At 42.3% G+C, this 13,139-nt stretch overlaps 1 protein-coding gene across 1 annotated transcript in view; it reads left to right on the top strand.

Annotated features, from left to right (window-relative positions):
- Positions 1–8,943: 8,943 nt before the first annotated feature.
- Positions 8,944–13,139, top strand: part of LRRC47 (leucine rich repeat containing 47) — a 29,616-nt gene continuing 25,420 nt past the window's right edge. Inside the window, exon 1 of the mRNA XM_056544357.1 lies at positions 8,944–9,571. Within this exon, the coding sequence (XP_056400332.1) occupies positions 9,011–9,571 (561 nt within the window). The 5' untranslated portion in view covers positions 8,944–9,010. The remainder of the gene's footprint in view (positions 9,572–13,139) is intronic.

The following is a 13,139-nucleotide window of genomic DNA, read 5'->3' on the forward strand; positions in this document are numbered from 1 at the left end:
CACAGCTATATATATACTGAGCAGAGTATACACAGCTATATATATACTGAGCAGAGTATACACAGATATATATATACTGAGCAGAGTATACACAGCTATATATATACTGAGCAGAGTATACACAGCTATATACTGAGCAGAGTATACACAGCTATATATATATATACTGAGCAGAGTATACAAAGATATATATATATACTGAGCAGAGTATACACAGCTATATACTGAGCAGAGTATACACAGCTATATATATATATATATATATATATATATATATATTATATATTGAGCAGAGTATACACAGCTATATATATACTGAGCAGAGTATACACAGCTATATACTGAGCAGAGTATACACATATATATACTGAGCAGAGTATACACAGCTATATATATACTGAGCAGAGTATACACAGCTATATATATACTGAGCAGAGTATACACAGCTATATATATACTGAGCAGAGTATACACAGCTATATATATACTGAGCAGAGTATACACATATATATATATATATATATATATATATATATATACTGAGCAGAGTATACACAGCTATATATACTGAGCAGAGTATACACAGCTATATATATACTGAGCAGAGTATACACAGCTATATATATACTGAGCAGAGTATACACAGCTATATATATACTGAGCAGAGTATACACAGCTATATATATACTGAGCAGAGTATACACAGCTATATACTGAGCAGAGTATACACAGCTATATATATATATATATATATATATATATATTTACTGAGCAGAGTATACACAGCTATATATATATATATATATATATATTTACTGAGCAGAGTATACACAGCTATATATATACTGAGCAGAGTATACACAGCTATATACTGAGCAGAGTATACACAGCTATATATATATATACATACTGAGCAGAGTATACACAGCTATATATATACTGAGCAGAGTATACACAGATATATATATATATATATATATACACACTGAGCAGAGTATACACAGCTATATATATATATATATACTGAGCAGAGTATACACAACAATATATATACTGAGCAGAGTATACACATATATATATATATATATATATATACACTGAGCAGAGTATACACAGCTATATATATACTGAGCAGAGTATACACAGATATATATATATATACTGAGCAGAGTATACACAGATATATATATACTGAGCAGAGTATACACAGCTATATATATATACTGAGCAGAGTATACACAGCTATATATATATACTGAGCAGAGTATACACATATATATAAACTGAGCAGAGTATAAACAGCTCTATATATACTGAGCAGAGTATACACAGCTATATTTATACTGAGCAGAGTATCCACAGCTATATATATATATATATATATACTGAGCAGAGTATACACAGCTATACATACACTGAGCAGAGTATACACAGCTATATATATACTGAGCAGAGTATACACAGCTATATATATATATACTGAGCAGAGTATACACATATATATATATAAACTGAGCAGAGTATACACAGCTATATATATATACTGAGCAGAGTATACACAGCTATATATATACTGAGCAGAGTATACACAGCTATATATATATACTGAGCAGAGTATTCACAGCTATACATACACTGAGCAGAGTATACACAGCTATATATATATATATACTGAGCAGAGTATACACAGCTATATCTATATTGAGCAGAGTATACACAGCTATATATATACTGAGCAGAGTATACACAGCTATATATATATATATATATATATATATATATATATATATATATACTGAGCAGAGTATACACAACAATATATATACTGAGCAGAGTATACACAGATATATATATATATACACTGAGCAGAGTATACACAGCTATATATATACTGAGCAGAGTATACACAGCTTTATATATACTGAGCAGAGTATACACAGCTATATATATACTGAGCAGAGTATACACAGATATATATATATACTGAGCAGAGTATACACAGCTATATATATATACTGAGCAGAGTATACACAGCTATATATACTGAGTAGAGTATACACAGCTATATATATACTGAGCAGAGTATACACAGCTATATATATACTGAGCAGAGTATACACAGCTATATATACTGAGCAGAGTATACACAGCTATATATATACTGAGCAGAGTATACACAGCTATATATATACTGAGCAGAGTATACACAGCTATATATATACTGAGCAGAGTATACACAGCTATATATATACTGAGCAGAGTATACACAGCTATATATATACTGAGCAGAGTATACACAGCTATATATATACTGAGCAGAGTATACACAGCTATATATATACTGAGCAGAGTATACACAGCTAGATATATACTGAGCAGAGTATACACAGCTAGATATATATACTGAGCAGAGTATACACAGCTAGATATATATACTGAGCAGAGTATACACAGCTAGATATATATACTGAGCAGAGTATACACAGCTAGATATATATACTGAGCAGAGTATACACAGCTATATATATATATACTGAGCAGAGTCTACACAGCTATATATATATACTGAGCAGAGTCTACACAGCTATATATATATACTGAGCAGAGTATACACAGCTATATATATATACTGAGCAGAGTATACACAGCTATATATATATACTGAGCAGAGTATACACAGCTATATATATATACTGAGCAGAGTATACACAGCTATATATATACTGAGCAGAGTATACACAGCTATATATATACTGAGCAGAGTATACACAGCTATATATATACTGAGCAGAGTATACACAGCTATATATACTGAGCAGAGTATACACAGCTTATATACTGAGCAGAGTATACACAGCTATATACTGAGCAGAGTATACACAGCTATATATATACTGAGCAGAGTATACACAGCTATATATATACTGAGCAGAGTATACACAGCTATATATATACTGAGCAGAGTATACACAGCTATATATATATACTGAGCAGAGTATACACAGCTATATATATATACTGAGCAGAGTATACACAGCTATATATATACTGAGCAGAGTATACACAGCTATATATATATATATACTGAGCAGAGTATACACAGCTATATATATACTGAGCAGAGTATACACAGCTATATATATACTGAGCAGAGTATACACAGCTATATATATACTGAGCAGAGTATACACAGCTATATATATACTGAGCAGAGTATACACAGCTATATATATACTGAGCAGAGTATACACAGCTATATATATACTGAGCAGAGTATACACAGCTATATATATACTGAGCAGAGTATACACAGCTATATATATACTGAGCAGAGTATACACAGCTATATATATACTGAGCAGAGTATACACAGCTATATATATACTGAGCAGAGTATACACAGCTATATATACTGAGCAGAGTATACACAGCTATATACTGAGCAGAGTATACACAGCTATATACTGAGCAGAGTATACACAGCTATATATATACTGAGCAGAGTATACACAGCTATATATATACTGAGCAGAGTATACACAGCTATATATATACTGAGCAGAGTATACACAGCTATATATATACTGAGCAGAGTATACACAGCTATATATATACTGAGCAGAGTATACACAGCTATATATATACTGAGCAGAGTATACACAGCTATATATATACTGAGCAGAGTATACACAGCTATATATATACTGAGCAGAGTATACACAGCTATATATATATACTGAGCAGAGTATACACAGCTATATATATATATACTGAGCAGAGTATACACAGCTATATATATATATATACTGAGCAGAGTATACACAGCTATATATATATATACTGAGCAGAGTATACACAGCTATATATATATATATATATATATATATATACTGAGCAGAGTATACACAGCTATATATATACTGAGCAGAGTATACACAGCTATATATATACTGAGCAGAGTATACACAGCTATATATATACTGAGCAGAGTATACACAGCTATATATATACTGAGCAGAGTATACACAGCTATATATATACTGAGCAGAGTATACACAGCTATATATATACTGAGCAGAGTATACACAGCTATATATATACTGAGCAGAGTATACACAGCTATATATATACTGAGCAGAGTATACACAGCTATATATATACTGAGCAGAGTATACACAGCTATATACTGAGCAGAGTATACACAGCTATATATATACTGAGCAGAGTATACACAGCTATATATATACTGAGCAGAGTATACACAGCTATATATACTGAGCAGAGTATACACAGCTATATATACTGAGCAGAGTATACACAGCTATATACTGAGCAGAGTATACACAGCTATATACTGAGCAGAGTATACACAGCTATATACTGAGCAGAGTATACACAGCTATATATATACTGAGCAGAGTATACACAGCTATATATATACTGAGCAGAGTATACACAGCTATATATATACTGAGCAGAGTATACACAGCTATATATATACTGAGCAGAGTATACACAGCTATATATATACTGAGCAGAGTATACACAGCTATATATATACTGAGCAGAGTATACACAGCTATATATATACTGAGCAGAGTATACACAGCTATATATATACTGAGCAGAGTATACACAGCTATATACTGAGCAGAGTATACACAGCTAGATATATATACTGAGCAGAGTATACACAGCTATATATATACTGAGCAGAGTATACACAGCTATATATATACTGAGCAGAGTATACACAGCTATATATATACTGAGCAGAGTATACACAGCTATATATATACTGAGCAGAGTATACACAGCTATATATATACTGAGCAGAGTATACACAGATATATACTGAGCAGCCTGCAGAGTATACACAGATATATATATATACTGAGCAGAGTATACACAGCTATATACTGAGCAGAGTATACACATATATATATATACTGAGCAGAGTATACACAGATATATATATACTGAGCAGAGTATACACAGCTATATATATACTGAGCAGAGTATACACAGATATATACTGAGCAGCCTGCAGAGTATACACAGATATATATATATACTGAGCAGAGTATACACAGCTATATACTGAGCAGAGTATACACATATATATATATACTGAGCAGAGTATACACAGCTATATACTGAGCAGCCCGCTATCCAATCTGTATGAGAAGCTGCTGACTATAAACTTTAACAACAAAACATGAAAACAAATCACTCAGCGTAAAGATGTAAACGACAACATCAGGTAACAACGTACACATCAGCGTCGCCACCATGAACCAGAATGAAAGACGACGCGCCGGATGTAAAAGAGAGATAAGAGAAGATGGCTGCTATACCGGCTGATGATGTCACCAGAGTTCATAGGTGAAAGCTACGGTGCCTGCACTGGGACACACTTGTTCTAAGATAAATGTAAATGGCCACTAGATGGCGCTGGTACAAGAGTAAATGACACGTTATGAATACAGTCATGTGACTGACAATGTTCCTGTCGCTGTCTGTACGGCGCCGACCGTCCATAGTGTTCAGGGACTGTTTTAGCTCCCAGTAATTGGCGCTTTCCCGTATTTCCGCTGTTTTCCCTCTATACTTTTATCCTATACTGTGAATTATTTTCTCCCGTTTTAGCAGCCGACTCCGGACTCTGTCATTTACGGGGGGTAAAAATAAATCCCATCAAAAGAGGCGAATGACATAATGACTACAACCGCCGTCTATACGTGGGAATCATCACCAGACGACGCCGAGTCCACGACCACTAAGAGGCTCAGTGTAAATGTTCTCACCATAAATTATAAGGTCCCCGATCCCGACCCCCATCCCTACACAAATCCTAGAAAATGTACAGAGCCCTGGGGCCCCGAAATATAGGGGGAGATCAGCAGAGAATGATCAGAAGACGGATCTACAGGGAGCGATCAGTGCGAAATATAAACACTGTATTATCCCTGTACTGTGACATCACTGTGTATTATCCCTGTACTGTGACATCACTGTGTATTATCCCTGTACTGTGACATCACTGTGTATTATCCCTGTACTGTGACATCACTGTGTATTATCCCTGTACTGTGACATCACTGTGTATTATCCCTGTACTGTGACATCACTGTGTATTATCCCTGTACTGTGACATCACTGTGTATTATCCCTGTACTGTGACATCACTGTGTGTATTATCCCTGTACTGTGACATCACTGTGTATTATCCCTGTACTGTGACATCACTGTGTATTATCCCTGTACTGTGACATCACTGTGTATTATCCCTGTACTGTGACATCACTGTGTGTATTATCCCTGTACTGTGACATCACTGTGTATTATCCCTGTACTGTGACATCACTGTGTGTATTATCCCTGTACTGTGACATCACTGTGTATTATCCCTGTACTGTGACATCACTGTGTATTATCCCTGTACTGTGACATCACTGTGTGTATTATCTCTGTACTGTGACATCACTGTGTATTATCTCTGTACTGTGACATCACTGTGTATTATCCCTGTACTGTGACATCACTGTGTATTATCCCTGTACTGTGACATCACTGTGTGTATTATCTCTGTACTGTTACATCACTGTGTGTATTATCCCTGTACTGTGACATCACTGTGTATATTATCCCTGTACTGTGACATCACTGTGTATTATCCCTGTACTGTGACATCACTGTGTATATTATCCCTGTACTGTGACATCACTGTGTATTATCTCTGTACTGTGACATCACTGTGTATATTATCCCTGTACTGTGACATCACTGTGTGTATTATCCCTGTACTGTGACATCACTGTGTATTATCTCTGTACTGTGACATCACTGTGTATTATCTCTGTACTGTGACATCACTGTGTATTATCCCTGTACTGTGACATCACTGTGTGTATTATCTCTGTACTGTTACATCACTGTGTGTATTATCCCTGTACTGTGACATCACTGTGTGTATTATCTCTGAACTGTGACATCACTGTGTATTATCCCTGTACTGTGACATCACTGTGTATTATCTCTGTACTGTGACATCACTGTGTATTATCTCTGTACTGTGACATCACTGTGTATTATCCCTGTACTGTGACATCACTGTGTGTATTATCTCTGTACTGTGACATCACTGTGTGTATTATCTCTGTACTGTGACATCACTGTGTATTATCTCTGTACTGTGACATCACTGTATATTATCCCTGTACTGTGACATCACTGTGTATTATACCTGTACTGTGACATCACTGTGTATTATCCCTGTACTGTGAAATCACTGTGTATTATCCCTGTACTGTGACATCACTGTGTGTATTATCTCTGTACTGTGACATCACTGTGTGTATTATCCCTGTACTGTGACATCACTGTGTGTATTATCCCTGTACTGTGACATCACTGTATATTATCCCTGTACTGTGACATCACTGTGTATTATCTCTGTACTGTGACATCACTGTGTGTATTACCCCTGTACTGTGACATCACTGTGTGTATTATCTCTGTACTGTGACATCATTGTATATTATCCCTGTACTGCGACATCACTGTGTATTATCCCTGTACTGTGACATCAATGTGTATTATCCCTGTACTGTGACATCACTGTGTATTATCCCTGTACTGTGACATCACTGTGTATTATCTCTGTACTGTGACATCACTGTGTGTATTATCCCTGTACTGTGACATCACTGTATATTATCTCTGTACTGTGACATCACTGTGTATTATCCCTGTACTGTGACATCACTGTATATTATCTCTGTACTGTGACATCACTGTATATTATCTCTGTACTGTGACATCACTGTGTATTATCTCTGTACTGTGACATCACTGTGTATTATCCCTGTACTGTGACATCACTGTGTGTATTATCCCTGTACTGTGACATCACTGTGTGTATTATCTCTGTACTGTGACATCACTGTGTATTATCCCTGTACTGTGACATCACTGTGTGTATTATCCCTGTACTGTGACATCACTGTGTGTATTATCTCTGTACTGTGACATCACTGTATATTATCTCTGTACTGTGACATCACTGTATATTATCTCTGTACTGTGACATCACTGTGTATTATCTCTGTACTGTGACATCACTGTGTATTATCTCTGTACTGTGACATCACTGTGTATTATCTCTGTACTGTGACATCACTGTGTATTATCTCTGTACTGTGACATCACTGTGTGTATTATCCCTGTACTGTGACATCACTGTGTGTATTATCCCTGTACTGTGACATCACTGTGTGTATTATCTCTGTACTGTGACATCACTGTGTATTATCTCTGTACTGTGACATCACTGTGTATTATCCCTGTACTGTGACATCACTGTATATTATCCCTGTACTGTGACATCACTGTGTGTTTTCCCTGTACTGTGACATCACTGTGTGTATTATCCCTGTACTGTGACATCACTGTGTGTATTATCCCTGTACTGTGACATCACTGTGTATTATCCCTGTACTGTGACATCACTGTGTGTATTATCCCTGTACTGTGACATCACTGTGTGTATTATCCCTGTACTGTGACATCACTGTGTATTATCCCTGTACTGTGACATCACTGTGTGTATTATCTCTGTACTGTGACATCACTTCACCTCACAGAGGATTTTGTATTCTGCCTCTGTAGGACGCTGTTCACACTGTATCCCTCATTTGTGACTCTACATCTACCTCTAGTGTCTAAATACGGTATGAATTGGCCTTGAGATAAATTACATCACGTCTCCATTACCTGTTGATGATGACATCATGTCCTCTGATTGGCTTCGGCTTTTATTTGTCCTTTGACCTGATAGGTGATGACGTCTCCCCCTCTGATTGGCTCCGGTCTCTCCATTGAAACTTTCATTTGACAGCTGATGACGTCTCGCTCTATGATTGGCTCTGGTTCCCCTCTGGTGATGACGTCTCTCCCTCTGATTGGCTCCGCAGTGTTTCCGTAGCTGCACGTGTCTTCCCTGTCAGACATGGCGGCGCAGTGGCCGGAGATCGAGCGCGCGGAGCAGGAGAAGCGGCGGGAGCTGGTGCTGCAGGCGGCGGATGATCGTCTCCGGGCGGGCGGTGGGCAGCTCCCGGCTGCGCTCTTCTCTCTCTCCCTCCTCAATCACCTGGAGGTGAGCGGCTGCGCGGAGCTGCGGGATCTGCCGGGGGAGCTCGGCCGCCTGTGTCACCTGCAGAGCCTCATCCTGTGCCGGAACCAGCTGCGGAGCCTCCCCCGGGAGCTGGAGCTACTGCGCGGCCTCAGGGTGCTGGACGTGTCCGGGAACGAGCTGGAGGAGCTGCCGGCAGAGCTGGGTCTCCTCCCCGATCTGTGCGCGATCAATGTCAGCTGGAACCGGCTCCGCGAGCTGCCCCCGGGGCTGGAGAAGTGCACCAAGATGGCGGCCATCAACGTGTCCCGGAACCGGCTGAGCGGCCTCCCCCCCGGCCTGCTGAACCCCCGCCTCAGCCTCCTCAGCTCCATCCAGGCGGCGGACAACGAGATCCGGGAGCTGCGGGGGGACGTGGGACTGCTGCCCGCCCTGAAGGTGACCTCCCCGGGTATATACTGGAGGAGAGACGGGGTATATACAGGGGGAGAGGAGAGGGGTATATACAGGAGGAGAGAGGGGTATATACAGGGGGAGAGAGGGGTATATACAGGGGGAGAGAGGGGTATATACAGGGGGAGAGACGGGGTATATACAGGGGGAGAGACGGGGTATATACAGGGGGAGAGACGGGGTATATACAGGGGGAGAGACGGGGTATATACAGGAGGAGAGAGGGGTATATACAGGAGGAGAGACGGGGTATATACAGGAGGAGAGAGGGGTATATACAGGGGGAGAGACGGGGTATATACAGGGGGAGAGGAGAGGGGTATATACAGGAGGAGAGAGGGGTATATACAGGGGGAGAGACAGGGTATATACAGGGGGAGAGGAGAGGGGTATATACAGGAGGAGAGAGGGGTATATACAGGGGGAGAGACGGGGTATATACAGGGGGAGAGACGGGGTATATACAGGAGGAGAGACGGGGTATATACAGGAGGAGAGAGGGGTATATACAGGGGGAGAGACGGGGTATATACAGGGGGAGAGGAGAGGGGTATATACAGGAGGAGAGAGGGGTATATACAGGGGGAGAGACGGGGTATATACAGGGGGAGAGGAGAGGGGTATATACAGGGGGAGAGGAGAGGGGTATATACAGGGGGAGAGAGGGGTATATACAGGGGGAGAGACGGGGTATATACAGGGGGAGAGACGGGGTATATACAGGAGGAGAGACGGGGTATATACAGGAGGAGAGAGGGGTATATACAGGGGGAGAGGAGAGAGGGGTATATACAGGGGGAGAGGAGAGGGGTATATACAGGGGGAGAGGAGAGGGGTATATACAGGGGGAGAGGAGAGGGGTATATACAGGGGGAGAGGAGAGGGGTATATACAGGGGGAGAGACGGGGTATATACAGGGGGAGAGACGGGGTATATACAGGGGGAGAGACGGGGTATATACAGGGGGAGAGACGGGGTATATACAGGGGGAGAGACGGGGTATATACAGGGGGAGAGACGGGGTATATACAGGGGGAGAGACGGGGTATATACAGGGGGAGAGACGGGGTATATACAGGGGGAGAGACGGGGTATATATAGAGGAGAGGGGTATATATAGAGGGGGTGGGTATATATAGAGAATATAGGACTGCTGCCCGCCCTGAAGGTGACCACTCCAGGTATATATACAGGGGGAGAGACGGGGTATATACAGGGGGAGAGACGGGGTATATACAGGGGGAGAGACGGGGTATATACAGGGGGAGAGACGGGGTATATATAGAGGAGAGGGGTATATATAGAGGTGGTGGGTATATATAGAGGATATAGGACTGCTGCCCGCCCTGAAGGTGACCACTCCAGGTATATATACGGGAGGAGAGACGGGGTATATACAGGAGGAGAGGAGAGACGGGGTATATACAGGGGGAGAGGTGTATATATTAGGGGTGTGAATCGCCAATAATTTGGCGATTCGATTCGCGATACCAGTGTGGCGATTCGATATATCCCGATACATCGCCCACCTGGGAGCATTCATAGATCCCAATAGACGGCGCTCTCAGCTTTGACAGCGGCGATCTAGTACTCCGGTGCGCACTTTTCTCATGTTATCCCGTCCGGGCTGCAAAATAAAACGCACTTTCTCTTACCTGCACCTCCCCCCGGAGCTCCGGTACAGTCCGGTACAGGTGTTTGGTCCCCGGGCTGTATTCTTATTACTCCTGTTAGCCCGGCACGTCACATGGAGCTTCAGCCTATCACCGTCCGCAGCGATGTCCCGCCTCCGCTGGTGATAGGCTGAAGCTCCGTGTGATGTGCCGGACTAACAGGAGTAAGAAGAATACAGCCCGGGGACCGAACACCTGTACCGGACTGTACCGGAGCTCCGCGGGCTCGTTGGCAGGTAAGAGAAAGTGCGTTTTCTTTTATTTTGCAGCCCGGACGGGATAACATGAGAAAAGTGCGCACCGGAGTACTCCTTTAATAGCCAGCCGCGGCGATCGCTGCATGCTGGCTATTAGCGGCGGCCCCCGGCTACTGAAATCAGCCGGGGGTCGCATAGTACGGAGCGGGCACGAGTCGGACCCCGCTCCATACACCCAGAGCGACGCTGTGTCAGATCCGGCCTGCCCGGCTCCACAAATGTGGAACTTTTATCTCCTGATGCCCGGGACATGACATGACAGGACAGGACAGGACAGGACATGACAGGACAGGACATGACAGGACAGGACATGACAGGACATGACAGGACATGACAGGACATGACAGGACAGGACAGGACAGGACAGGACAGGACATGCTGTTCCAGGCGTCAGGAGATAAAAATTCCACATCCCTAAAAGAATCGATTCAAAAATATTTTGAATCAATTCAGTATCGGCAAATGAAAAAATCGCGATTATCGCAAGAATCGATTTTTTTCTTACATCCCTAGTATATATACAGGAGGAGAGACGGGGTATATACAGGAGGAGAGACGGGGTATATGCAGGAGGAGAGACGGGGTATATACAGGAGGAGAGACGGGGTATATACAGGAGGAGAGACGGGGTATATACAGGAGGAGAGACGGGGTATATACAGGAGGAGAGACGGGGTATATACAGGAGGAGAGACGGGGTATATGCAGGAGGAGAGACGGGGTATATACAGGAGGAGAGACGGGGTATATACAGGAGGAGAGACGGGGTATATACAGGAGGAGAGACGGGGTATATGCAGGAGGAGAGACGGGGTATATGCAGGAGGAGAGGAGAGACGGGGTATATGCAGGAGGAGAGGAGAGACGGGGTATATGCAGGAGGAGAGGAGAGACGGGGTATATGCAGGAGGAGAGGAGAGACGGGGTATATACAGGAGGAGAGACGGGGTATATACAGGAGGAGAGACGGGGTATATGCAGGAGGAGAGGAGAGACGGGGTATATGCAGGAGGAGAGGAGAGACGGGGTATATACAGGAGGAGAGGAGAGACGGGGTATATACAGGAGGAGAGGAGAGACGGGGTATATACAGGAGGAGAGGAGAGACGGGGTATATATAGAGGATATAGGACTGCTGCCCGCCCTGAAGGTGACCACCCCGGGTATATACAGGAGGAGAGACGGTGTATATATAGAGAGAGAGGTGTATATATAGAGGAGAGGAGAGACCAGGGGTATATACGGGAGGAGAGACCAGGGGTATATACGGGAGGAGAGACCAGGGGTATATACGGGAGGAGAGACCAGGGGTATATACGGGAGGAGAGACCAGGGGTATATACGGGAGGAGAGACCAGGGGTATATACGGGAGGAGAGACCAGGGGTATATACGGGAGGAGAGACCAGGGGTATATATGGGAGGAGAGACCAGGGGTATATATAGAGGATATAGGACTGCTGCCCGCCCTGAAGGTGACCACCCCGGGTATATATAGAGGGAGAGACCGGGTGTATACAGGAGAGGCGTGTATATATAGAGGAGAGGGGTATATAGAGGGGGGATAGGACTACTGCCCTGAAGGAGGTCACTGCTGTATAGTGAGGGTGGTGTTAGATGGGA

This window comes from Hyla sarda, chromosome 10 (genome assembly GCF_029499605.1).
Source record: "Hyla sarda isolate aHylSar1 chromosome 10, aHylSar1.hap1, whole genome shotgun sequence".
In the NCBI taxonomy this organism is placed as follows: Eukaryota; Metazoa; Chordata; class Amphibia; order Anura; family Hylidae; genus Hyla; species Hyla sarda.